Here is a 27530-nt window from a genome sequence, read left to right on the forward strand (position 1 = left end):
TTAAGCTTAGACATTTTTATTAGTATCGTTAAACCAAATTAACAGTCACAGATAGGCAAAATTTCCCTCCTTGATCAAGGATGGAACAGAAACACATGGCACACAAAACTGTAAGAATGCCCATAGAATTGCACTGTGTTCAATAGAGATAAGGACAACCCTTGCACATCCTGCACCTGGACAGTGTTAATCACAAGAACAGTTAAACATGAACTCACTGTGCCCATCAAAAGCTGATCCAAAAGTCAGTTACTTCCCAGGGACCTTTTCTGGACCACAGAAGTGTGGTTTAATTAAACAACAGCTATCTCAGTAATGCTAACTTTTCAATATTCTTGTTGAATGCTGACAGGGAAAATATTGGTGCAGTTGCATCTTTGAAAGAACACTGCTTTTTTCTCATTAACTTTCTGCACAGCAATTAATTCCCTTTATCAGTCAAATCAGTTCAACACTAGATCACAAAAGCACTAAGAGAAGAGAAAACAAGAAATTACCCTTGTTAAATTTAACGAGCAAAGAAAAACATACACCACGTGGGCTGCAACACAGCACTCCACACTCCAGCAAGGAAAAATTAGATGAGTCTGAGCAGTAACAGCAGTTCACAGAATTACTGTCATTTTGTCTGTAACGCTGAAAACTGTGTAATGCAAAAGAGCAAAAAAATTATTTTGCTTATGAAAGTGTGCATACGGAAAAACAAACAGGCAGCTTACTGAGGTTGCTCTATTCAGAACACAGATCAGCTTTGCAGTATAACTGATATGAAACAGTGGCAAAGAACAGTATAAAATGCACTACGAAGTAAAGCACTACGCTTTTTTTCAGTACTTGCTGCTGCAGATAAAAAGTCTGAGCATCAGAAGTCTTTGTGACCAAAAAAGGGCTGCAGTTCATAGGCTGAATACTGTACCAGCAGCAGTAAGCAGCTGATGTATTAAGATGTATTCACTATCCATTCTAATCACGTAGGAGAACCGTTCTGATCCAAAACAATTACCCTGTAGGAAAAAAAGGAAGACACAGTTGAGAGAAGTTACACAGTTGTGTTTTTTTTTTTTCTTCCTTGTATCAGACCAAGTGTGGAAGAGAATGGGACTTCATACTGCACCCCTCCTGCCTCCTGGGCATGGAAAACAAGGATGTATCTCACAGGGCCAGAGGACACACAAATTTCTGTGAAAGCTCAATTTAAGTCATAGAGGTGCTCACCTGAATGGAGAAGTTGAGGACTGCTGCTTCCGTAAGCGGAATTTCTGGACTTCAGAGTGCTTGCCTTAAAAAATAAAAATAGATAATTAAATTTAAAAAGCACATTTAAATTCAGCTCAAAACCAAAACCACACACAGTCACACCACTTCAGAGAGAAAGCTCTGGTTTCATCAGCACTGCAGATTCTTTTGGCTAGACCCATTCAGTTTCACCTGCAATCAGAAACCTGTTTGCAGAAAGATACCTTAGCTGCCAACTGTGTAAAATGACTTCACTTCTGACACAGAATAGAGAAAGCCCTTTCATTTGAGCCTTCCTCCCTGCTTCCAGTTTCTATTAGAGGAAAGCCTGGAGAGACTAGACTGAGAGGCAGCTGTTTTAGGGATCTGATGGCATTAGCACATGCCACACAGGTACACACCAAATGAGGGTGGTAACAGACCAAAGTGCTCACAGTGTGAAGCCTTTAGGTGCCTAAGCCAGAGAGGCCAAGGACAAAATGGGACACAGGTGCAGTAATGTGAACTGTCCTTCAGTAGAAGTCAGTAGAGGAAACTGCACTCTCACTATGAAACATACTCTCTGCAAGCATTCCAGAGCACTGTCAGTCTAAACTGATTTAAAAAACAAAAGTTTCTAAGCATCTCTGGAGAGATCAAGTCTGCAGCAGCTTCCTCTCTTTCAAAACCATGGGGTAGAAGCAATACCCAGACGGAAAAAATGAGGAAAAGCAAAACACAACACTGTGCATGCTTGACAAATTCAGTGCTAAGAACATCATAAATGAGATACTGTGCAGTACAGCACCCAGAAGCTTTACAGATGATGAGGACCTTCTGAACTCTCAGCACAGCCATCTGCCTCATTGCTTCGTGCCCTGGCTCCACCTTCCTCTACTCCCTTCTTCCTTCCAACACCTCGTGGATCTCTCAGGCTCGCAGCCCTTAAATGACAGAGATTTACATATCATTTTTTTGTATTTTCTTTTAGAGAGGATGAATACAGAGTACTAGAATAAAAGCCACTGGAAATATAAGATGCTTTTTTATTTTTGCCCTGGGCTAATGGGCATCTGACCCGACCTTAACACAATCTCTTCCCACTAAATCTGCAGGTGTGCCTTACCTTTACATTCATAAGCAGACTCCAATGATTCCTTGCATGCATTACACAAATGTGGTTTGACTGTGAGTGTGAATGGGCTTTGGATAGAGCCATTTATGAATACAGATATATATATATGTATATAAATATGAAAACACAGACTGCAGCAATCACACTGCCCTATCAGCGAGATTCTCCTGGTTATCATGAGATTTGCCTTAAAAATAAATAAATCCTGATGCTGAACAGTAGACTATCTTGTGTTCCTTAGTAAGATATATGTTAGGAATGACTTATGATCACTCACTGGCATTTACTGTGGAGCTGCTGAGTTTAAATCTCTCATGTTTGAGTTCTTAAAGTGATACAGATATGGTGTTTGCCATTTTCTTCATTTCTTCCTATACTGCCAAGGCAGTTTGGCCTTCCCAAACTCTTTAAAGTGTTTTGGTCGTCTTTCTCCCTAGAGAGCTTTCATGATTCTATTCTCTTCACATGCATTCCTCTCACCACCTTAGGAAAAAAAAAATTATCTACTAATCTGATAAATTTTCTCCAATTTCTATGAAGATGATGCACTGCTTTCCAGGCCAATTGGAAATGGTTGCTTTCTATCTATAGGAAATTCTCTTAACAAAATACTTTTTTCTCTCTCAGTTTAGTACTGAAAGTTCTGATGGATGCCTCCAAGCAGACTTCCTTGATGCATTATTGCCTAAAGAGCAACAGCCCATTTTCTGACAAGTCCATCATAGGTCTGAACACAGAACATAAACAAAGTGAATAAAGTAGCAGTTATCAGCTAACCCAAGAGCAGATCCCTGAATTTCCTCATCTTGCTGCTGTTCTTCAATTTGCTCATCTGGAGAAGCAGCACAGAGAACTCTTTCTAAGGCATCATCAAGAGTAGAGTGAGCCCTGTTGAACAGAAGAGTTTAAATGCATGCTGCCATATTTAATACTACACATTTTCAAACAAAACAGTCAAAATGATCACAGTTCTTACAACAGCTGATTTACTACAAGCACTGGATCTTGTTATGGTGTCCTGGACCCATTATTCTAAACCTTTGTAATTCAAAATGATATATGCTGTTATCATCCTTGTGTTTTCCATACCTTTCTGTTTCCTCTGCTAGATTAAATGTCTCCACAGTCCACACAGCACAATCACACTTCTTGCTTATCTCAATTTCTTCTTTTGCTTCTATGCCTTCCATTTTAATTTGATCACAATCTGTCCACAGAAAGATTTTAAAGTCAAAGGTATGAAAGGAAGATAGTAAATAAACTGTGGCTTTATTTACTGTGCTCAGGAAACATGCAGTTGTCTGCTGTTGAGTTACTCTTTCCTCAGCCATCTGATCTTTTACCAACTAAGAAAATCTGAATTATTTACAGCAATAGGTGGCCAATAGCAAGATGTATACAAGTATTTTACTGCAGCACAATTTTTAGATTCGCAAGAGTGAACATTTTGCCTCATACTTAAATGAAAAATGCATGTGGAAATTAATCTTTAATCTTACCCCTTACAATCCCAGATACGGAAGAAAAATCAAAAGAAAACCTGTGGATGTTAGCTTTGTTACCCTATTTAGCAAAATCCAATGATATTCTCAACTCCCCAGACTTATCTCGCTAAGTTCTGTTCTCTACAGCATGTGAATATATTCAGCCACCTTCTGCTAAGCTACGATAAGCAGGAAGCAGTAGGCTGTCACAAAAATGGAGTCTGAAATAGCTGTACTTTATGCAAATACAACAAAACCACCGTGATTGAAGATTTGAAGCAATTCTTTGCCACCTAAAAACGGGATACTCCTATGAATAAAGTCACAGTAGCTTCTACCCTCTGGGTAACAGTTTTAAATGAGAGCAGATCTAACAAAGCTGTAGGATAACACAAACAAGTACCACTACAATTCTCAAGTGACCATAACATTCAGCCAACTCGTGTTCTGTCATTTTTTTTCTTTTATTTTTCTTCTAAAAACCCTTCACTTTCTGACTCATTGGAAACAAATGCACAGTTTATAAAGACTTAGGTTTTCTGACATTTTCCTGAAAGTCTAAAAATGATTCCCACTTACTACGATACACAGTTTCAAAAGTAACATACACCACTATCTTTGGTACCTTTGTAACAGAACAGGAAACATGGCACTGATTATCCCAACAGATGCTATTTTCTTATGCCATAAGATCACAGGCATTATTTCATTATGGTGAATCAGGAGCATAAGCAGTTAGTGTGCACTGGCTGCTTTCAGTGGAACATCTTACATCAGCTGCACACCACCTATACCTTTGTGTATTTCATCACTTACATTTGAACACAGCATACATTACTGTGACACAACAAAAGCAGATTCATTTGGATAGTTCAGATCTCAAGCCTCCCGTATCAAAACTTAAGAGGTGAATGCACAGAAAAAGCCACTGAACACTGATGGAGGAGGCACTGTTTGTGAAAACAGCCAATATGATCCTACTGAGTAAGATCCTCTCAAGTTTCTGATGGATTTTCCAAAACAACCACGATTAAGAAAATAATTTTAAAAGCTGGTTACACCATGACAAGTATTCAAGTAGTTCTGCAGTAATGTCAAAGCTATTTTTTAACCCATAATATTCATGTTAGGACTCCTACTAACCATTTTTTTGCACTCTGCAGTCATGCAATCCCTCATCCACAAAGTCTTGAGCAATGGAATCTTGCTGCTTTAAACACTCTGTTAGAAACAGCACATTTCCTTACTTCTAAACAATCTGACATACCACTTGACTTCATCCACCCAAACATAGATTAAATTTCTACACAAATTATAATAATTCGTTCATGTGTTTATCTTGTAAATTGTCTTTGACCATTATTTATTTACTTGATGACAGCCTCTACATGTTCCTGTTCTGCTGAATGAGGAAATAAAAAGATTAGAATTGTCTGGGTGCCTCCTTTCCAAAATAGCATAGGATCTATGCACATTTAATTATCCTTATGTCTTGTGTTTGTTTAGGAAGAATTTATGGCTGAAAAAAAAAAAAAATCAGTGAAATTCTCTTTTCTGTAATTTACACCAAAAAACCCTCTTTCAGTGCATCTCCAGACAACGCCATAAAAATATGTGACTACAAAAATAAATGTAAATCACTGAGACTAAGTTCTGCAAAAATACCTAAGGGATGCAGCTACCTAGTCTGCCTTGGTTTTAATGAACATGCACAGCTTCATGACACCTTTGAAAACTTCAGTCTACGCAAAATTTGTTCCAGTGCTTAATTACATCTGTACTCAACGAGCAAGCTGCTGTCAGCAACAGCAACTAACCATTATGTGAGATGCAGAAGCTTCAAGGACAAACTTAAATAACTGACGTTTGTTTAAGCTGTTGATGCCTAACTTCCCATTCTTATGATGACCTGACTGCAACTGATTTGGAAGCTCTCGTGTATTTTAGTAGAGAATGATTTAGGAAAAATCCTGATTGTGTACTGAAGTACTGTCCTTGGCTTTAAAATGCAGCTGGTGCATCTTGTATCATTTTGGGTGAAGTGTCTCTTACCAATTTCATCCAGAAGCTCTTGGGCTGGTGCAGGGAGCTCATCTGGGAGGTGGATAGGTGCCTGAGCGAGCGCTGAGATGGGGGGAAAAAAAAGTTAATTAGCAGTGATTAATTCTTAATAACTGTGATATAAACTCAGACTACGACAGCATCTTGCTGACATATTTCATTTCTCAAACCTCATGAGCCTGGCTCATTCACATTTTATCAAATATCTTTAAGTATCACCAAAATGGAAGAAGTATTCGGAGCTAGACTTGCACATACAGTTCTCAATTCTGCACTGCTAATTTTAAGCCAATAAAAGGTCAGATTAAAGGTCAGCGTTCCTAGCCTGCAAGTGCAAATGCACAATTTCTAATGTCACCATCACTAGCAATACACAATTGAGCACACAATTAGTTACTCTTACAAAAAGAAATGCCCAGAAAAAAAAATCTACAAAATTCTTTTTCAAATGTGTTTATCCATTTACTGATCACTCTATTTGGGCTGGGGGTGGGTTGAGAGACTTACCAGGTGCCTTCCTGGTGCTTCTAGAGGATGAAGCAACAACTGACAATCCACCCTGTGTAAGATCATACAGAATGCAAGGCAAACTGAAGAACTGCTGTTCCCCCATTACCACCTTTAACATATCAAGTCAAAAATGAGTTAAGACATTAAACAAGCTCTTAAATTTCTAAATAAGCTTTCCAGTTTGTTCAGAAGATGAGAAAACAGGAAGCATTCAGGTAAGCCAGATGTGTCAGAAATTTTGCTTAGGCTGTTTTTTACTCATCTTTTTGATGGTCATTAAGATACTGTCAGCTACACAATCTTCATTTAGTTTGACATTCTGTATGGACAGTTGGACAGCAGTTCTCTAGAAGGACAGATCTGACAACTTCTATTTTCTCATTCTGTTTTGAATCTTTAATTATTAAAGCCACATACATCCATTTACCAAAAGAACCCCCTAAAAATCAAAGATTTGTAATCAAAGGCAAATCTTCACAGACTTCAAAATGGAAGCAGGTACTTCAGGCACTTGGATCCTAAAAGAAAATTTTAGGCAAAGCAGCAACACCATCAACTGTCTCTAAAACCAATCAAAGGCGTACTGAGCTGCTAATGGGCTTAATGAATTTCAACAGTTTTCTATGCAAGCCTAAAAACACAGAGCTGACCTGATGACACTGAATGCAGTTGCTACAGTTCTGGTTGAACAAATTCTAATTTAATATTTAAATGACAACTTCATCACTAAATAAGAACCATCACACATGAAAAACATACAGGAAACTGGAAAGAAAAGCAGCAATTCTTTATCACCAGGCAAGGCCACTTTGATGCTGGTCAATATTTGCACTGAGTTAAGTGCAATTCAATTTCCTGGACTTACAGGCTCATTCAATCCAGGAGAGCAAACGCCTGGAAAGGCAGAGAGAACTTCAGTGCTCCTTTCCTCTTCATAGGCTGTGGTGAATGTCCTGGACACTGCAGAGGAAACCTCTTGACAAATGCACGAGGAAGAATCCAAAACTACTTCATGGCAGCATCTGTGTTTCTCAAAGGCTAATGGAATTTTTTCCTCTAGAATTTTTTAAAAAAAAAAGTAATAGCAAAACAGAAAAAACATTTCTGCATTGGTACTACATGAGTGGAGTTTCTCTGATTTGCATAAACAGTTTCTACTTGGCATAAAACACTCAAGCAATTTGTCCTCCCTCCTTTCCTCCCTGCAGTTACCTGAACTGATTGGAGTGCTGACACTTGGGGGTACATGACTCACTCCGGGCGTTTTACAGTTTATATCCTTGTAGTAGTGCTCTTCCTCACAGGGAATACTTGACAAATCCTGAATATCTGTCATTGATCTGAAGCATTGAAAAATGTTCTGACAGTTAGAATAGCCAGTTCTTTTACTTGTAAATCACTAAATTCTGCTACTTTCATGTTCTTTACATTTTACTTTTGTTCAGTCTTATCCACTTTTCCAGAAGACAATTGCTTTGACAACTTCACACAGAATTCAAAGACTAAAGATCATCATCTTCTGTCTGCAAGATCACTGAAAAGGTTAATTATTAGCCTTCCCCTTCTTTACAGAATTTCATTTTAATAACTCTCTTATAAAAGAAAGCTCAGGAAACTGCCTCCAGAAAGGACAACAGCTTCAACTGTGAACCACTAGGAAAAAAACTGTCTCCAAAGTCAAATGAAAACCTCAACATTTCACAAACAAATAAAGAATCATTAAGAATAATGTAAGATCTTAGGAGTCTGTAAAATAATTATTCAGATTAGCTGAAACTGCTCGGGTTCTGCACAGGAAGTGATGGACACTCAAGTAACAAAAACTCCTGATTTGCTGTTGGACTGGAATTACATAAGATATACCCTGGTTTATGTTATATTGTCCTCACAGAATCTTTACATGATCATGAATTCACTGTTATCAGTGATTGCTATGCAAATTTCCATTTTCTGTAAAAAGAATGTAACTTCAATAGTTGAGTCACAAACTTGGTTTGTAAATTTTTCCTAAGAAGATAAATCACAATACTATTTCTGTAATGCAATTTATTTAACTACAGCCTAACAATCCACTCTTCAAAGTGATTTTATTTCTTCTGCATAACATGCATGGAAGAAGCAAGGAATCACAACGCTAACATAAAAGAGGCACACACAAATTACACTGGGTTAATTACTTGTTACACTAATTTAATTACTCATAAACATGAAAGTATTCTGAACTAAGCTAAGGACAACTACGCGATGGCCCTTTTATAACCATCTCCCAACTTCTTTCAACATCCCAGTTTTCCAACTCTCAGCTTCAGTTTGTCATATCTTCCTGTTTCACATCAACACTGAACTTTCACAGTGCTAACAGCCAACTTGCAGCAGCTTCAGCATAGAGCAAATCTGTGGCTCTTACGTGTCTTTTTCTTTGGAGTCTTCCTGTGGCTCCCTTGATATCATTTCTTGTGCTGCTTCAACACTGGAATAAGGGAAGAGAAAGCAGGGAAGGTCACTGTCACTCATCTTCTCAGAAAAATTGTGAAAATAAATGTGTTTTGTTTCTTCTCTCGAGAAGTTTAGAGGATGATCTTCACTCTGAGGTAGACTGCAGTTCATACAAACTTTTTGCTCAAAACTTTAGAAATTGGAGAGAGAGAGAGTTAGGAAAAAATTATTTTCAGCACACTGTATCCAGTATAGAGAAAAAAAACCTACACAGCATGTATTGCTTTCGAAACAGACCGAAAGCTAAATACACATCTGTAAATATACATCACTACACTGCTTTATCTTCATTTGATTAGTCAACATTGTTATCTGTTCTCTCAAACTGTAACAATCCCATTGAAGGTCAAAGAGGCTTTAGTCTAATGGCTAGAGAGCAAAAGGCCTCTGCGTCCTGACAGCCACAGCTCAGTTCCTAAGTGACACTGCAACAGGGAACATTACTTTTTGCCTTTAGGCCAAATATTTATATTCTTGCTACCTACCTTCAACCTTTGACACTGGTAATTCATTTCCTCCAGTGGAGAGGAGAGAGTACAAATACTGACAGACAGTGTCACTCCCACTCCAGAGCAGCTGCTAACTGGGGGAACACAAAGCAAGCTGACTACCACAAGGAGGCTACAGGCTTTTAAGAAGCCCAAAAACCACTGCTGAAAGACATTCAGGGAGAAGACTGTTTCTTTTTAAAGGACAGTACTCTTTGCAGCACAGAGTGGTGATTCTGGCAGACATTTCTGCTTACTACTAGAACACAAAACTTACAAAAATAATGGATTAAAAAAACCTCAGTGCTTGACAAGTGAGTCTGCAAGTTCCCCAGCACAGGCTAATGTTATCTGCAGGAAAGATGCCGTGAGTGTACTTGCACCACTCTTCCCAGAGAAGGGAAAAAGGCATGATCTCCATGCCACTTGAGCTCTGAAACCACAGCAGAACAAAATCAAAACAGATGATAGAAGCCATAATGTGAATTATCTTTGCTCTGTTTAAAACTGATATACTGTATGAGTGTAAAAGAAATTGTTATATATGTGATTTATTTCTCTTATTTTACTGCTTATTGAAGGAAACAAACAAAAGAAATATAGTGAACATGGTGAAAAAACAAAACCCCAAGAGACTCATGAAAGCCCTTTTTTTTTTTGGCAATGAACTATGTTGTGTAGGTGATGATTAAAAACACCACTGGCACCTTATTTGAATATTAGATATTTAAGCAGATTTAGTTATGAGAGCATACTTTATAACTATTTATGCTTGGAGTAACTATGAAAATAAGTCTGTCTACCTGGCTACAGGCATATGGATAAGCTGATTCACTCCTCGTGTGTTATTGCCAGAGTTCTGTGCTGCTGTGCCGCAGAGTAATATTTTTCCTCCTGAATACAAATAACAAATGTTCCCTGTTATTGGGTTTTGCAAGTACAAAGGAAAGTGACACAACTCATTGAACAGGAAATTGCAACTTTATTAAATTTTTTAGCTCTTCTGACCTTTGTTGTTGTCAAGAGACAAATGTGTTTTAAAGATGCATTTTCATAAACATACCACAGCTGCCAGACAGTCAACCACTAAAGCACTGGGGAATATCACAACATTTACACATTTGAGCTAAGACAAGCAGCAGACTAGAGAAACAACAACGATCATTACATTACTCTGCACACAGAATGTCAGCTCTTAAAGCTTTTATGCTCAAGATGCTTTTAATAATATTAATGTGTAAATACAACTCTAATTCCCAGCGCCACAGCAAGTTGCATGAAAACATTAAACTTAGCCTTAAGGTATAAAGGAGTAGGATTTGCTCGCTTGCTTCATCAAACAGCAAGAACATAATCATTGCATTAAGTGATATTTCAGTGATTGCAGTGTCCAAATTTCATCTTCCAAAATCAGTTCTCAGTGTAACAAAGAGATGCCAAGTGACCCCAAGCTTCAGCCTTTTAACAGGAATGCTGCTGACAAAAAACGTGAGCGCAACAAGATTTGGTCTCCCCAACTTCAGAAGAGCAAATTTACCTGATACCTGAATACCTGATCCTGCATCCTCAGGCATCTGTTTCTGTAAAAAACAAAACAAAACAAAACAAGAATAAAACATGAGTGCCTGCTAATTTGCCTCCAGGATTTGAGGTCTAGAGCAGGGAGCAAACGCAAAAGGAAACAAATGCAATTTCTCACTGGTAAACTGCAACAAGTAGGACAACTCACACAGGATGATATTCACAATAAGCAGCATGGAGAGAGCTTTTCAAGAGCTCATCAGCATACAGCAAGGATTGGAATTAGTAGACTGTTTAAGTTTCAAAATTTCAAGAATTGAATGAAGATTGTTTTAAGACTCTTGAATACTATGGCTTACAGAGCTGAGAAGGAAAGGTTGACATTACCAGCAGCCTCAAACTTTTCTCAACAAGAGAGTAATTTTAGGGCTCCACAGGTAATATGTTCACTGGGAAATCAAATAAAGTGAACATGTCCCTCTTGATTTGAGAGTTTGGGTGTTTGCTTTTTTTTTTTTTTTGCTTGTTTCTAAAGGAGTAGGGTCAGAATTTTCTTATTTTTAGATAGATTTCAATTTGTAGATATTCCTTCAGAAGATGACAAAAACTTACTCTCACATTTTCTACAGCTCTTCTTCAAATTAAATGGGAGCATAATAAAATCACATGCAATTCAACTTACGTCCAATGTTCCTGACACGGACTTAATTCCTGTTATGTTTGTGTCTTTTACCTTTAGTTCTGAGCTTTCCTGAACAGCAGGAGGAAGGAAATAATCAGAATCTGGAGTCAAGAATTCTTCAGACTCACTGGGATATGAATTAAAGGAACAAGGTAATTCTCTTGAACGCCCCTGTGAAAGACACTAGCATTTAAGATGCTGTCTCCACCCTCTGTTGAGTAAACATTTTAGTCCATAGTGTTAAACTGCATCAAATACAGTGATACATGATTTGATCATTCTCTGTTTCAACTTAGTTCCTACTCTTCGTATTACTCTGACAGTTCATAGAAGAGGAAAGAAAAAAAAAAGTTGAGATGACTGCTGGTCAGATCACAACTCAAAAGATGGCTGCCTCAGTAGTTTGGTGAGTAATGTGAAGAGACTGTTCTAAACTGTAACTAGCAGCAACCAGATTTCTTAAACCTTTATACATACCCTAGAGACAGTCTCAATTTGTTGAAAAACGACTGAATTCTTATGAATAGGTAGTCCAGATTCTGCCTGTTCATCTTGTGATGGTGACTGGCAACTTCCCCCTAGGATGTCAGAATAGAATATGATTATTAAGGCAAAAAAAATAGGAAATGAGTGGTTTGATGGAATAAAATCACAGTGTCTCAAAAAAAAAAGAAAAAAAGAAAAAAACAAAGAAATAAGTTAAAACACATTATTAATCAAAGCAGGCAAAGTTTCCCTAATTCCTTTATCCATAACCATTATAAAAGAACTGTCCACTACTTCTGCTGGTAAGGTAGAAAACTGGTAGCAATCCAGTTTTGGATTAGAAAGAAACAAGAGTGAGAGCATATTCATGAATTTGAAAACTTTAGCTCTCACATGCTGGTAAGTGGTGATCAATTATCATGAATGGTCTTCAAGCTCAGTGGAGATTTCATCCATCTATTAACGTGTAATATTCAGTTTAGCCCACATTCAGCAACAACTGAGCCACTAACTTTGCTTTTGGGGAAGGACTCTGGAAGAGAAGCGGCCAATTATTCTAACAAAAATCACAGAAGCTGAAATCTGCTGGGAGATAGAGACAAAAAAATTTTTTCAGCCTTACCTCCAGAACTTCTGAATATAGACTCCAGATCACTCTCCTCAGATTCAGATCCATCCTCACAGCCCACATCCCAAGGCTCAGCACTGTCACCTGTATGCCATCCATATCCTCGTTGGTCTCGATCTTTTTGGACTCTACTAGTGACATGTTGAAATGCTTCCTTTATACTCTCCACTTCACTTTCAGATGTACAATCACTGGCTAGATATGGAGCAATCAGTTCTAGTTGTCCTGAGGCCACTTTTCTAGCCATTTGCCTTACTTCAGCTACACAAAAAGAACAAAGTTACCAGCTCACAAAACACAATCTGGATTCTGAAACCTTTCCCTGTGTTTCTTTGTGTTCTGCATACTTGAGAATGCTGAAGTTACAGCCTGTGTGTTCCTTTATAATGAAAAGAGCTGGAAGCTTCCTTCTATTTAAGTTTACAATCTGCATAAATCATACAGATAAGCCTTTTTTTATGAACAATTTCAGTTAGTTTGCATTTTCTATTATCCATTCTGTACTGCCATCCACTGGTCGTTGCTGTGCTGCTCATTCTGAAGTCATGGTCTCCTACCCTCACATCCTTCTAAAAAGAGACAGATACTCTTTGAGCTTTATAGTCAAACTGTCTTAGTGTGGTTGTGATTACTCCATATCTTGAATGTGCAAGACACAGGATTCTACTCATTTGCTTTTTTCTCCAAAAATAGCCTAACAGAGCTACAGCAATCAAGGCTGACAGACCTTTCTTAGGTGACAAAAATGTATTAAGTTTTAACGCACTCCACTACATTGAAATTTGCTACCATTAATGCTGAGTTAACACTGATTTACTTACTTCTCCATTCTGGCTGCAACATCCTTCTCTCCTTGTTTATTTTTGTGCTGCAAATTTCAGGTGCTGGTTTTGGATAGCACCTGTAACAAATCATGAGACAGGACAGTTTTTTGTAAGGTAGGGCCTAGTCCTACATCTGTCAAAGCTGTGGTGTTTCTACCGAGAACTGAATGAGGCTGTGTGCAGAGAGGAACCCTTACTAACTTCATTATTAGACTGCTCTCCTTAAGCACAGTCACACTTTCAGAAGACTGACCTCCATGAGCAAACCATTTGCAATTTGTCTGAACACCACTTTTAGAAGTAAGTGTCCAGTTGCAGTAGTTACTTTGTCAGTTCTGCAGCTGACAGTGAGTCACAGAAGAGACCTAATTGGACAGATGGCTTTTGGCTTACTGGGAAGAAAAAAAACCATCCAATGCTATCTTCAATCCTGGATGTATCTGCTTTTGACAGTGGTTGTAGCAAGATGAATCTACTACAATTAATTTTTTGTGAATATGATCAAAACTCACCACCTCTCTTCTTTGCTTCCACTTGCTGCAGAATGTGAGTCACTCCCTCTCTGAATCTGAAAGTTGAACTTTTTTTTGCATCTAACAGATACACGTGGGAGTAAATGCTGAAATGAGTCCAACAAGCCATGATTCAGCACACTGGGCTCTCAGTTAATTACTAGCTGAGCTGTCTATGACATACTAAGAACTGGACAAGACAAACTTCTTTCCCTATGTTTTTCTTTGCTGAAAGGATGGCAACTCCAGCCTTTAGCCTAGCAAAAACTCTTCTCTGGATTTATACCAGGTTTTACATATGTAGACAAACTGTCACAACATCTGGTTCCTATGGCAATGAATACACTTAAATGACCCAAGATTAGTCCCACAGCAGACAACACAAATTTCTCTTTCTTGTTTTGCTAAGCATATCAACTGTTAATTTTAAATAATGAAAATGATCTAGAAGTCTTTATGAAGTGACAGCTCTTATCTCCTTAAATAAAAACATACAAAAAAAAAAAAAGGCCCTGCACTTTCCCCATTTTATCACAAGATTTTATTCCCTCCTCAGCCACTGTTACACATATATATTTTGACTCTTCCCTCTTCTTGAGCACCATTCATAACTACATCCCTTCACCATAAACCTGCTAAAGAACAGGAAAGTGATAAATGCTCCATGTTTACCTCGTGGTCTAGGTCCACTTGATCATCAAGGCTTTTCACCTCACTGAAGCTGAGATCATGCTGGTTGTCCTCATTTTCACTCTTACTCCTCTGATGAAAGCGTTTCCACTTTTCATTCTGAATTGCCAACGTTTCCTCTGTCGTGTTTGAAACAATCTGGAAACCATCTCCACGCAGAGCTCCTTGTGACTGGCATGTCACCAGAGGTGGAATGTAGTCACTTGATGGCGGACCTACAGCCTTCCATAAAAAAGGGTTATTGATATTTTGATAAATATCATCAGATCTGTTACAGGGTCTGTCACAAAAAACTTGCTTAGAAAGCTGATTTGTCCAAATTCCCTGCAGAAGCTTCCTCTGCTTTTCAGCTGCCTCTAATTTGTCCAGTTTTTCCTCTGTTCTGCACAGGGACTCTGCTGCCTGCTGCAACATGCTCTGAACAATCTTTAAATTAAGGACACATTTACTGAGGTGATGTTCATTTGAAGACAGAGTACTCCTCCTGCCAGCATCTCCTCTCACCTGTGCCAGCATGTTTAGGTCAGAGGCCTCACTTTTCCCTTCCTCCTCTTCTGTAGTGCACTCCGCAACTGACTCTGAAATGCTGCCTTCCTCATAAACTGGCTTTTCCTCACAGTACATCCCAGGGGACAAGAACAGGTCTCCAGGGACATTCTCATCTTTTTTCTTTTGCTGTCTTTTTTTATCCTTCAGTGTTCGATTTAATTCTGCTCCTTCTTCCAGGAAGTCTTCATCAAAGTCAGGACAACTGGCAAAGACTTCATTCATTTCAAAGCTACAGAGGCTGTCATCCACATCACTCACACTGCAGGTCATCTGGGTTTCAGAAGCTGCATCGTGACTGTTTTCCTGTGCAACTAGCTGCAGACTGGTGGGTGCCTCAAGGTCCACTAAAGCATTATTCTCTTCAGGAAAAATAGGGTACTTTGGGACAGCAGAACTGTCTGGAAAATATGATGTTAGTGTTTAGCTATTCCTCCAGATGCCCATCAGACACAATACTTTTGTACTTTTAAGGAATCAACACCTTTGAGAGATTACATTAGCAACACTTAACACCTCTGTTGAAAGCAGTGTGCCTGAACTTCAATTATTAACCAGACAAACAGTCTTGAGTTTACATTAATTATTAGCTAGAATTCAAGTCTAAATGCTTTCTTTTTTTCAAACTATGTCATAAAATCTCCAGATGCTCACATTTTAATTATTTACATCAGATCTTCATGAACTGGGGAACACACTAAGTGAAGGACACATGACACCTTGCTAAAAGAAACTTACCAGCCTCTGTTATCCCTTTTTCATTCAATTCCAGTGTTCTCTTCTGGTAGCTGAAAGTTGATGACAAACAGATGTTTATATCTGCAAAAACAGCAGGCCTCTGAGCTTTTGCCATTTCATCAGCATGAGAACTCTGAGACTTAGTCAAGTCCTGAAAGACAAGAAAGACCATTAAAGACTCCTATATTTGAAAGTTCAGTGACTATCTTCTGTTTTAAAGTGGTTTGTCTCCATCATCAAAGAAAGATACTCAATGTTCAGGTTTTACACAAAAAAGCCTTCCACATAGAGTTAAGCAGAACAACTTGAATCTGAATGGACATAAAACTGCCATTCAAAAACCACAAGATTCACAAGTTACCTTTAAATCATTTTTCAGTATGTACTGAATATCCTGAAGGTTCATGGAGCGGTTCTTCTGCTTAGATTCTAGCCCTGACTTTACAATGTCATAGTAGGGTACAGGAAGTCTGACATCTGCTTCCAACTGCTGTCCTGAAATTATGAGCTGTTTAATTACTGAGTCTTCAATACCTTTCCAGGGAAGGGTCTCTGCAATACATAAGCAGACACTTCACATCATAAGTTGTATCTTAATGCTAATGGAGAGAGGGGGAGAAGAATCGGAAACAAAGAATTATTACTGCCTACATGTCCTGTAATTTATAATTAAAACTATAAAAATATAATTACTGTTTGTAAAATTACTATATTTCACTATAATAAGAACAGCACTCAATCCAGTCTAGCATATCCTCTCTATCTTAGTCAAACATAGACCCATATAGGGAGCTGTGCACAGGACAGTCACACAGTAACCCACGCTCTGTATTGCTCATTCCCAAACAGCTCATCTTCTAGGTTTAATTTTCAGGATAATTGCTTATTATACTTCACTGTAAAAATGGTTGAAGTCAACATATAACAGAAGTTTTCCTAAACGTTTTCTTAATGATGAAAAGGAGAAAGGCTATACAGACTCATCTTACATATTGCAAATAATTAACTGAATGCTCCACTGTCCTTGCATGAAGATGATAAACAGCAGCAAAACACCACACAACAAGATTTTATCTCTGTAATACCTACCATTAATCTCATTCTTCAGTTAAGCAGTTTAAAGTTTTTCAATACACTTTACAAGTCTCCAGCAGTCCCTGCCATTGTCATCAACATCTGCTTTTTGTCAGGAGGGTTCCTTCCCCACCTTAGCTCTGTATGTGCAATAACTGCAAGGTTTTAATGCAGCAACACTGCATTACAGGAAAAATAAACAGCCTGCTCTGAAAACATTCAGTGAGCTACTGTGCTGACAAAAGCCTAAGCCTACACACATACCTGTCAAGGCTTCTTGCATTACTGTGCAGAAACTATAAATATCCGATTTCACCGTGACATTCTTTTCAAGGATTACTTCAGGAGAGCACCATTTATACAGCTGGGCTGGCACAGGAATACGTGTCAGATCACTGTGTTCTCCACCATCCTTGCTACATGAAAGGAGAGAAAGAAGTTAAGAAGTATTTTTGCTCCTTTCTGCATATTTCCATTGGAAAATCTTGTTTATTGCCAATTTTACTCTCAGTGAAGTCTAACTGATCTTAGACTTCCTTCCTAATCCGATTGCACTACAGGAAAGAAGGAAAAAATGTATGTAAGTATAAGCTAGTTAACCCAAAAATTTTAAATGTTTTTCTCCTGTAACTCTTTTGCCTGATTCAGAGGCAGAAGAATGTCCTTCTTGATGACTAGATATCTACTAATCAGCAGAATTTAGCACTAACTTTGTCTTTATGTTTCCATAGTAAGGCAATTCTCTACCTCTCTATCATGTATTCCATGTTGCATAGCTTTGCTTCACCAGAAGAAACAATCTGAATAGCATAGGAGGTAATTGTACGGTGGATAAATCCACGGGAGTGCAGAAAACGTAAAGCATCATTGATTTGAAGAAGTACATGCAGAATTGTCTCCATGCGCAGCACTGGGAATTCTGTACGCTGAAAAAAACCCACACAATTACTGATTTTGCACTGCAGGTCTTCAAAGCCTGATGCAGTGAGAAACCATTGTTGTACATTAGGAGGCGAAGAAAGCAAAATGAAACATACTGTAGTAAAAACAACAGGAAGTGCACCTGCTGAATAACGTGCAAGTTCTGGGTACCAAACTATACTAACACATTAGGGGGGTGACTATGTCAAAATTCACCCTGTAGCACAATCAGCTCTTCGACTCTTCTGTCTTTAGCTGCAGTCCCTACAGTATCTTAGCTCTTTGTATTCAAACATTCAAATAAGTATTGTTTCAAAAGTATTCCAATTACCCTTTCATGCAGGATGCTGTACAAAGAACCAAAGTTGACCCTCTCGTACACCAAACGGGTTTTCTCCAAATCATTGGACAGACAAACAGACATCAACTGCAGCAGATGGGGATGACGGAGTTTACTGCAAAGGGAAAGGAAATAAGTTATAGTGAATTTGAGATCAAAATCCTGCCCTTCTGGGTCTTTTTAACAATACTACATATATACTTCCAACTTATCATCTGCACAGACAAACTGCTGCTTCTAGAGAAATCTAAGCAAGCTATGAATGAAACATGCAGTGAAGCATTTGTATGAGAAGGGAATATCACTTTTTTCTGTTTTATACATAGGGGAGAAAACAGAGTAGGAAGAGATAGAAGAAAAAACAACTGTATTTCTCATTTGGAGAGAAATCAGAAATGCAACCTGACAGTCTGCTTGAGGTTAATCACACTTTCTCCCACTCACAGACCCCAGGAGCACTGACAGCCACGGCACATTCATTGTCTCTTACCTACTGTGTTGCTGCTCTGCAATGAGAAGATCAGCTAAGCGTAGCTTACTACAGTTCTGATGGGGCTGAAAGCTGAGTTCCTTCACTGTCACTCTGCTGCTCCCCCACATCAAGCTACAAGGATAAGAGTATCTGCAATATGCTCTTTACAGAAGTTTTTTTTCCCCCATCTTAAAGTACTACTTACAGAGACCCCTGTAAGACTTTGTAGGAGTCCTGATGTTAGTAACAACACCCTTATTTTGATCATCCAGACAATAACACATCAGTGTTTTATTGCTATTACTGTATCAGTGAATAACCACCTATGTGCTGGAAGGGACAAAAGCAACCAAAGGAGTCTATAGACAACCAGACTGCAAAATAAAGTTGTGACAGGAAGTACTGGAAGAGTATAGAACACACAACAAAACCAATCCGAACAAAGCACCTGTTTGACAATTTGCTACTTTATAGCAACAGCTGCACATGAAGAGGGACTGAAGTCCCTTTGATGCCACTCACTTTGTCATGGTCATGCATGGCCCAACACGGTAAGAAAACGTCGGTTCATCATCTGCCTGAACCACTTCTTTTTCCCCAATAATAGGGAGAGATGCCAAATAGCCCAGATGCCCACTGCCTGCAAGATAGAACTGAAACAACACCAGCACATAAACCAAAAGGAACATGCAAGAATTCCAGAGGTATCACATCTGCCAAATCTCAGCAAAAACTTTGAAGCAATCGCTGCAATGGGAATGTTAGCCAAAGCACTGCAATAAAATCTTAAGGTATCTAGTGAAAAGCTTAACTTTCTGGTGAAGTTGAAATTAGGAAAGCAGAAACAGTCACGGCAAAGGTTTTATTGTTTCTTCTAAATCAGCCTCCTCCAGTAGGGCTCATTAATAGAGGTCTGAATAGCTGGGATTTCCACAGCTTTTTCCCCAAAGGGCATTCTTGTGAAGAACACACAACTAAAAAAAAAAAAAAAAAAATAGGAAAACTGTACTAATAACATTAGAAAAACATTATCCATAGCATCTTACCTTCCCAAAACCAAAGCTATAGATGTTCTTGGCTGCATTAACTCCACCTTTCAGAAATCTACCCAGAGGACTGTCAGCATTTCTAAGCAACAAAAACATATAAACAAGAGGAGTAACTAATATGCCAAGGCAAAGATAGGGCACAGAAACAAGGCAGCAGTCATGGATTTCAAACATCATGCCTGGTGCATGCATTACACAGCAAGTGTAATGAAAAGGCTGAAATCCCAAACTATTGTGCAAGTAATTAAAACCCTAAAAAAAAAACACAGACTGTTATGAGAGGCATTTGTTTAAAGCAAGGTGGCCAGTAATGCATACATATAGACACCCTGCACCACGTTTTCTTCACAAGTATGCATTTTTCCTAATATCTGACATAAAAGCTCATGAGTGGTTGGAAACACACCTCTAAAAGATTTACAGTGGCCAACGAGGTCAAGAAATAAGCTCCTTTTAAGATAACATGGAGGTAAGAATCCAAGAAAGTCAATTCCTCGATGCATGAGAATATTTTCTTACCCTTGAACAAGGCCACCAAACCTGGATGGACTGGAAATCAGTGCTTTTGATGAGCAAATCTTCCTCAGTGGATCACAGGGAAAATTCTGAATGGCAGCCTGCATGTGGAATGTACAACGCTGTATGAATTCCAGCATCTGGGTGGGGAAGGGAAGGGAAAAGGTTACTTCAGAACTTCAAAAACAAGGAGCTGTCATTCTCCTCTCTTACAAGTACATGTGATGGTCCTAACAAGTTACAGGCACAGACAGGGCCTCAGCAAAACCTGACTTTAATCTCAATCATTAGGACTTCAAAATGCTGTTATGAAAATTTAAAAAAAAAAAGTTACTGGATTTCTCCACTTTAAGATGTGAACCATACCCAGCACATACTCAATGTATATACACTTCAACAAACACCTACCTGAGCACTGCTTTCTTTTCCAGCTGACATAGCCCAGTACTGTGGATTTTTCCCATTTTCATCGTGCACTCTCAGATCACCTCCTTCATCCAGTAACTTGCTAAGAACCCACTGATTTCCTGAGAAAGCTGCTGCATGGACCGGAGTGCTTCCATCATAACAGCGACTGGGGAGCATTAAAGCAGAAATGTTACAGCCAACCCCTACCACAACCAAACAGCTGAGCCTGAGGAAAAAAAGCTGCATACCTGTAGTGTTCATGTATAGCAAAGCAGTAACGTGTACCATGACACAAGGAAAATTAAGCACCTGCTTACCTTTGAGGAGCTTTGCATAACATAGACTGAAAACTCTAACACATTAACTACTAGTTTCAATTTAAATAGAAAGAAATATTTGTGCACTTAACTGGTTAGGGTCTGAGCCATAATCCAACAGCACATCCACTATTCTACCAAGGCCTAACAATGCAGCAGTGAAAAGAGAGGTCTGGCCCATGGAATTTACAGCATCAACAAAAGTACCTGCAAGGAAATCAGAGATGACTGGGAGTGTTTTTCTCTCCTAAAAGAAAGAAAAGGGAAGGGAAGGTGACTGCCACGTTCCTGCTGAGATACCGGGAATAAGAAATGTAACGATATAGATTGGAAAGCTAAGATGGTATAAGCAATCTTCCTTGTAACTTTCTATACACACCACCCGTGGCTGACGCAGTGTTTCTATACGAATCAAGTACAAATGACAGAAGCAAAGCAACAGCACAGGTTTGCACAATTAACAGCACAACGCTCCACTGATTAAAAGAAGTGAATTCTTCTAGAGGAAAATACAGAAAGAAGAGTGTTCTGCCACCTTTAATGGATTTGTTATGATTACGTAGCAGAATAAATCAATACAGCTATAACAATAACACCCTCAGAAATAAGTTTAAAAGCTGCTTTTCAAACTTCCAATAAGGCACAAACCACTCAGCCTGTGTTCTCTCCCTCCCAGACCCAACACGTGGGACGGGAACGGTCATCAATGACGAGCGGCTCCTGCACAAGCAGCACCGCACGCCCGCTTCACGCTCAGGAGAGAACACGCTGCTCCTCCTCGTGGTTTGTGACGCCGGACACTTTCGATCACACTCCTCTAGTTACCAACTACAGAAATGATCCCTGAAAGTATAGTCCTAACTCACCGCTCTCCACGCCGCGCACCGCATCGCCGCGCACCGCCCTGCAGCTCACGGTCACCGCTCGCACCGAGCCCCACTCCCGCCCCAGGCCCCGCACCGCCCCCCCGCACACACCCGCGCTCCCGCCGCCAGTGACTCCCAACCCCGCTACGGAACCCCGAAAACGCAGCCAAAGAACCCTGCTAAGACACGTCCCCCTCATCTGCATATTCCGTCCCGAACTACCAATCAGACGCACAGCTCTAAGGAAGGGGGCGGGTCCTAGGCTCCGCGCATGCGCAATATCGCCTGCTGAGTGCAGCTCCGGCTGCGCCGTCCGAGCGCCAGCGGACCCGGAACTGCTCTCGGCTCTGCCTCACAGAATGGCCAGGGTTGGGAAGGACCTCAAGGATCATGAATCTCCAACCCCCTGCCACATGCAGGGCCACCAACCTCCTCATTTAATACCAGACCAGGCTGCCCAGGGCCCCATCCAACCTGGCCTTGAACACCTCCAGGGATGGGGCATCCACAGCCTCTCTGGGCAGCTGTTCCAGCACCTCACCACTCTCTCTGTAAAGAATTTCCCCCTGACGTCCAACCTAAATCTCCCCTCCCTCAACTTGAAACCATTTCCCCTCGTCCTGCTGTTATCTACCCTTTCAAAGAGTTGATTCCCCTCCCCTCTGTAGGCTCCCTTTAGGTACTGAAAGGCTGCAATGAGGTCATCCCACAGCCTTCTTTTCTCCAGGCTGAACAAGCCCAGCTCCCTCAGCCTGTCCTCGTAGGGGAGGTGCTCCAGTCCCCTGATCATCTTCATGGCCTCCTCTGGATCCTCTCCAACAGCTCCCTGCCTTGTACTGGGGGCTCCACACTTGGACACAGTACTCCAGATGGGGCCTCACAAGAGCAGAGTAGAGGGGAACAATCACCTCCCTGCCCCTGCTGGTCACCCCTCTTTTGATGCAGCCCAGGATACCATTTGCCTTCTGAGCTGCAAGGGCACACTGCTGGCTCATATTAAGTTTTTCATCTATTAAGACCCCCAGGTCCTTCTCCACAGGGCTGCTCTCAAGGACCGCTCCTTCCAGTCTGTAGGGATGCCTGGAATTCCTCCGGCCCAAGTGCAAAACTCTGCACTTTGCCGTGTTGAACCTCATCAGGTTCACCCGGGCCTACCTTTCTAACCTCGAGGTCCCTCTGAATGGCATCCCTTCCTTCAACCGTGTCAACCACACCACTCAGCTTGGTGTCGTCAGCAAACTTGCTGAGGGTGCACTCAATTCTATCATCGATGTCATTGATAAAGATGTTACAGAGCACCGGTCCCACAACAGATCCCTGAGGGACGCCGCTCGTTACCTGGACATGGAGCCATTGATGACCACCCTCTGTCTGCAGCCTTTCAACCAGTTTCTTATCCATCGAGTGAAGACCGAGGCAAAGAACTCATTCAGTACCTCAGCCTTCTCTCCGTCCGTTGAAGCCAGTTCTTTTACATTTACCAAAGGAGGTACACTCGCTTTGGCCTGTCTCTTCTGGCCAATGTACCTGTAGAAAGTCTTCCTGTTGTTTTTCACGTCCCTCACCAAGTGCAGTTCCGCCTGTGCCTTGGCTTTCTGATCCCACATCTGCAAGTCCGGATGGCATCCCTGTATTCTTCCCAGGTGGCATGCCCTTGTTTCCAGAGCTTGTACGCACCTTTCTTCGCACTCAGCACTCACAGCAGGTCTTTACCGAGCCACACCAGCTTCCTACCTCCTCTGCCTGCTTTCTTGTTGAGAGGGACGGAGAGTTCTTGCGTTCTCAGGAAGGCATCCTTGCAGAGTAACCAGCTCTCCTCAGCATTTTTGTTTTTAAAGACAGCATCCCAGGGGATCTCGGCCAACAGTCCATTGAACAGCTTAAAGTTTGCTCTCCCAAAGTTCAGGGTCCTGACGCCACTCTTCACCAGGCCCACATCCTTTGAGATCACAAACTCGACCAGAGCGTGGTCACTGCAAGCCAGGCTGCCCCCAACCTTAACACCATTAATGATTTTCTCCACATTGGTGAGCAGCAGGTCCAGCAATGCTTCACCTCTAATTGGTCTGTCCAACACTTGGACCAGAAAGTTATCATCAACACATTCCAGGAGCCTCCTAGACCTCTTGCAACTTGCCGTGTGGTCTATCCAGGAGATATCCGGATGGTTTAAATCCCCCATCAGGGCAAGAACCCGCGAGCACGAAGCCTCCCACACCTGAATACTCGGCAAGGGGGACCGGAGACAGCTGTGAGTGGGGGCTGCGCTGACAGCGAGCAGCTTCTGCCCCAACCCTTCTACACCAGTGGAGACACATCCGGCCCCAAAAGCTGCTCCGGGTCCCGGGCTGCACAACAGGACTGCGAGCTCTATCCAGAAACCAAGCAGCATTCTCAGCACTGTTACCATTCACAGTTACATTTCAACCTATTTTTAGAACGTTTAATTAAGGCACAAACCACTCAGCCTGTGTTCTCTCCCTCCCAGACCCAACACGTGGGACGGGAACGGTCATCAATGACGAGCGGCTCCTGCACAAGCAGCACCGCACGCCCGCTTCACGCTCAGGAGAGAACACGCTGCTCCTCCTCGTGGTTTGTGACGCCGGACACTTTCGATCACACTCCTCTAGTTACCAACTACAGAAATGATCCCTGAAAGTATAGTCCTAACTCACCGCTCTCCACGCCGCGCACCCCATCGCCGCGCACCGCCCTGCAGCTCACGGTCACCGCTCGCACCGAGCCCCACTCCCGCCCCAGGCCCCGCACCGCCCCCCCCCCCCCCGCACACACCCGCGCTCACGCCGCCCCCCGGCCCCGGTGCGGGAACCCCAAAAGCGCGGCGCTGCAGATCGGACACGCGCCCTCATCTGCATGTTCCGCCCCGGCCGACCAATCAGAAGCGCCGCACTCAGGAAGGGGCGGGGACACCGTCCCGCACTCGGCCCGCAGCGCGGCTCGAGCTCTGCGCGCAGGCGCGGCGCCACCCGCACTGCCTGCGGTACCACGGATCCAAAGCCGTGAAAATGCTGGATAAAATCCAGGAGAGCTACAGAAAATGACCGGGACCTGCAGCATCGCGCTGATAAATAGCGGCTGAGAGCCCTGGAGAAGACTGAGCAGGGATCTGATCAATGCTTATAAATATACAGTGGGCAGGACACAAGTGGATGAGGCCAGGCTCTTTTCTCTGGTGCCCAGCAACCGGACAAGGGTCAGTGGGCACAAACGGGAACGCTTTGAGAGTGTCGGAACACTGCAGCAGGCTGCCCAGAGAGACGCTGGAGTTTCCTTTACTGCAGGTATTCAAAACCCACGTGGATGCTTTCCTGTGCTTTTCCTCCAGGGAACGTGCTTTACGGGGTTTGCATTGGGGGACCTCCAGAGGTCTCTTCAAACCCCAACAATTCTGTGATTGCGTGATTCTGCCCAAACCCTCCTGTGCCAGCGGGTAACGTACCCGGCCCCAACATCTGCCTCACTTCCAGGGCAGCGTTGCAAGACCGGGAACAGCCACCAGGCGCTGCCAAACCCCAGCGCGTTCCTCCCGTCCCTCTGAAGAGCAGCAAAGCAGCCCCGCAGCGGCCCTACAATTGCACAGCTTTCCCGAGCTCGGCAGTATCTGCAGCACAGCACGCACACCCTGTGGCATGGGACAAGACAGACCAGCTACTGCCTCCTACATTTTACAGCACCCACAAGTCGCTCTGCTTTTCTAAACCTTTAATAAGGCACAAACCACTCAGCCTGTGTTCTCTCCCTCCCAGACCCAACACGTGGGACGGGAACGGTCATCAATGACGAGCGGCTCCTGCACAAGCAGCACCGCACGCCCGCTTCACGCTCAGGAGAGAACACGCTGCTCCTCCTCGTGGTTTGTGACGCCGGACACTTTCGATCACACTCCTCTAGTTACCAACTACAGAAATGATCCCTGAAAGTATAGTCCTAACTCACCGCTCTCCACGCCGCGCACCCCATCGCTGCGCACCGCCCTGCAGCTCACGGACACCGCTGCCCCCAAGCCCCACTCCCTCCCCAGGCCCCGCACCGCCCCCCCCCGCACACACCCGCGCTCACGCCGCCCCCCGGCCCCGGTGCGGGAACCCCAAAAGCGCGGCGCTGCAGATCGGACACGCGCCCTCATCTGCATGTTCCGCCCCGGCCGACCAATCAGAAGCGCCGCTCTCAGGAAGGGGCGGGGACACCGCCCCCTGCTGGAGGGCGGCTTCGCACAGACGGACGCGACGGGGAGCGGCGCCCGCAGCTCTCGACAGCACAGCCAGGCGGTCGTGCTATGGAGTCACACTCAGAGATCAGAGCGTGAGATTTAAGTGTCCAGTAATAGTTAGGAAAACCTACCTTCAAGCCTACAATTAATCTTCACAGTCATATTTCTTCCATCTCTAGAGAATATTACGTCCAAAGCTCCCTGTGTTATACATGCTGCTTCCCTTCCGTTGCTGTCTTCAGCACTTTCTGCTCTCTGAATCACGGATTTAGGCACATTTCTACTTAACAACTGCACCAACTACCAGGGTTCATTTGTGCCATTCCTCCCATTAAAAACACCAATATCTAAACCCACACTTTAACCGCCCTGCTGAAAACTTAAGATCCCCTCTGCACATTCCTAAAGCATATCTCCAGAATTTAGTTTTACAGAACCTCCACCACTTGCGCCTGAGGTCCTGTAAGCCTTACAGCCAAAAGCACATTTTATTAATTAGTGCCATTTGCCAAGAAGGCACAAATGTAACAGTTTTTGTAAACGCATCTCCGCAAGAAAACTGAATTGATGGACAGCATTCTGATTCTACGTATTTTTTTTCCCCTTTAAACACAGATGTGAGCACGCGGTTCAAAGCAGAGCTTTTCTGCAAGGCCCTTTCTAAGCGAGTTTTTACCTTTCTTCAGCAGCTTCTTCACCTTCCCGCAGTTCCCCTGCCGGACACACTCGTGCAGCTGAGCTTCCAGCGAATCTCCTTTCAAACTCCCGAGCTGCACAGGGCAGGGAATGGGCAGAGGCAGCACGTGAGCCATCCTCCTCCTTCAGCACGAGGGCAGGCTGCGCAGTGCCACGGCTCCAGGTTACCTCAGGCTTCAAGAACTTCAGGAGGTGAAGCTGTCAGCAGCGGCTGAAAGCCCTGCCAACACAGAGAGAACGGCCATCAGCACGGTGCGGCTGCTGGCTGCTCCGAGCCGCCTGAGCGCGGCCTGCGAGCTCGGGCAGAGCCTTGCTAAGAGCAGATGGCACAGGAGGCCACCGGGCCACCCAGAGAGCCGCGTAGGCATCCGAGCTAACACGGAACAGAGCCGGCATCGCTTCTGGCTCATGGCTAGCTCGGCACCGCCGCTCTTTGATCCATTCCCGTCCGCACGGCCACCAAACCCGCCCCTCCTCACCGCTCCCTCACGGCCTCGCGCCACCACCGCCCAACGGCCGCAGCCCCGGTCACGTGCCCACGCGCCTCGCGCCTCCACAACCCGCGCGTGCGCAGACACTTCTCTCGCCGCCCCCCTATTCCTTCCCATCGCGCATGCGCAC

At 42.6% G+C, this 27530-nt stretch overlaps 1 protein-coding gene and 3 non-coding genes across 21 annotated transcripts; all 4 read right to left on the reverse strand.

The window, feature by feature from the left end:
- On the reverse strand, positions 1 to 27515 carry TEX14 (testis expressed 14, intercellular bridge forming factor). 18 transcript variants are annotated; one of them, XM_090122532.1, is made up of 33 exons: positions 27389 to 27514; positions 27078 to 27129; positions 26890 to 26983; positions 21206 to 21320; positions 20797 to 20962; positions 20392 to 20528; positions 19870 to 19951; positions 19346 to 19476; positions 18842 to 18955; positions 18343 to 18466; positions 17838 to 18016; positions 17355 to 17506; positions 16378 to 16568; positions 16017 to 16167; positions 14715 to 15679; positions 14043 to 14149; positions 13528 to 13607; positions 12701 to 12967; positions 12070 to 12170; positions 11644 to 11763; positions 10927 to 10969; positions 10193 to 10283; positions 8813 to 8875; positions 7618 to 7745; positions 7271 to 7461; positions 6403 to 6514; positions 5887 to 5958; positions 4978 to 5055; positions 3440 to 3557; positions 3128 to 3238; positions 2050 to 2159; positions 1216 to 1279; positions 1 to 1004 (listed from the first exon to the last, which is right to left on the reverse strand). In XM_090122532.1, exons 4-33 carry the CDS (start codon positions 21292 to 21294, stop codon positions 968 to 970), a joined length of 4374 nt encoding a protein of 1457 aa, XP_089978658.1. In that variant the 5' UTR covers positions 21295 to 21320; positions 26890 to 26983; positions 27078 to 27129; positions 27389 to 27514; the 3' UTR covers positions 1 to 967. The 18 variants fall into 18 exon arrangements, 15 of the variants coding, with proteins under 15 accessions (XP_089978658.1, XP_089978659.1, XP_089978650.1 ...); XM_090122533.1 differs by having other exon boundaries at positions 14715 to 14954; positions 15237 to 15679; positions 26890 to 27129; positions 27389 to 27513; XM_090122524.1 differs by having other exon boundaries at positions 14043 to 14098; positions 26890 to 27129; positions 27389 to 27515.
- On the reverse strand, positions 21760 to 21972 carry LOC116228247 (small nucleolar RNA U3). The gene has a single exon (XR_004166729.1). It is a non-coding gene; the product is annotated as a small nucleolar RNA U3 (small nucleolar RNA).
- On the reverse strand, positions 24438 to 24650 carry LOC116241222 (small nucleolar RNA U3). Its single transcript, XR_004169469.2, has one exon. It is a non-coding gene; the product is annotated as a small nucleolar RNA U3 (small nucleolar RNA).
- On the reverse strand, positions 25720 to 25932 carry LOC149915319 (small nucleolar RNA U3). Its single transcript, XR_016459291.1, has one exon. It is a non-coding gene; the product is annotated as a small nucleolar RNA U3 (small nucleolar RNA).
- Positions 27516 to 27530: the final 15 nt, after the last annotated feature.

This window comes from Phasianus colchicus, chromosome 21 (assembly GCF_987193195.1).
Source record: "Phasianus colchicus chromosome 21, bPhaCol1.hap1.1, whole genome shotgun sequence".
Taxonomy (NCBI): Eukaryota; Metazoa; Chordata; class Aves; order Galliformes; family Phasianidae; genus Phasianus; species Phasianus colchicus.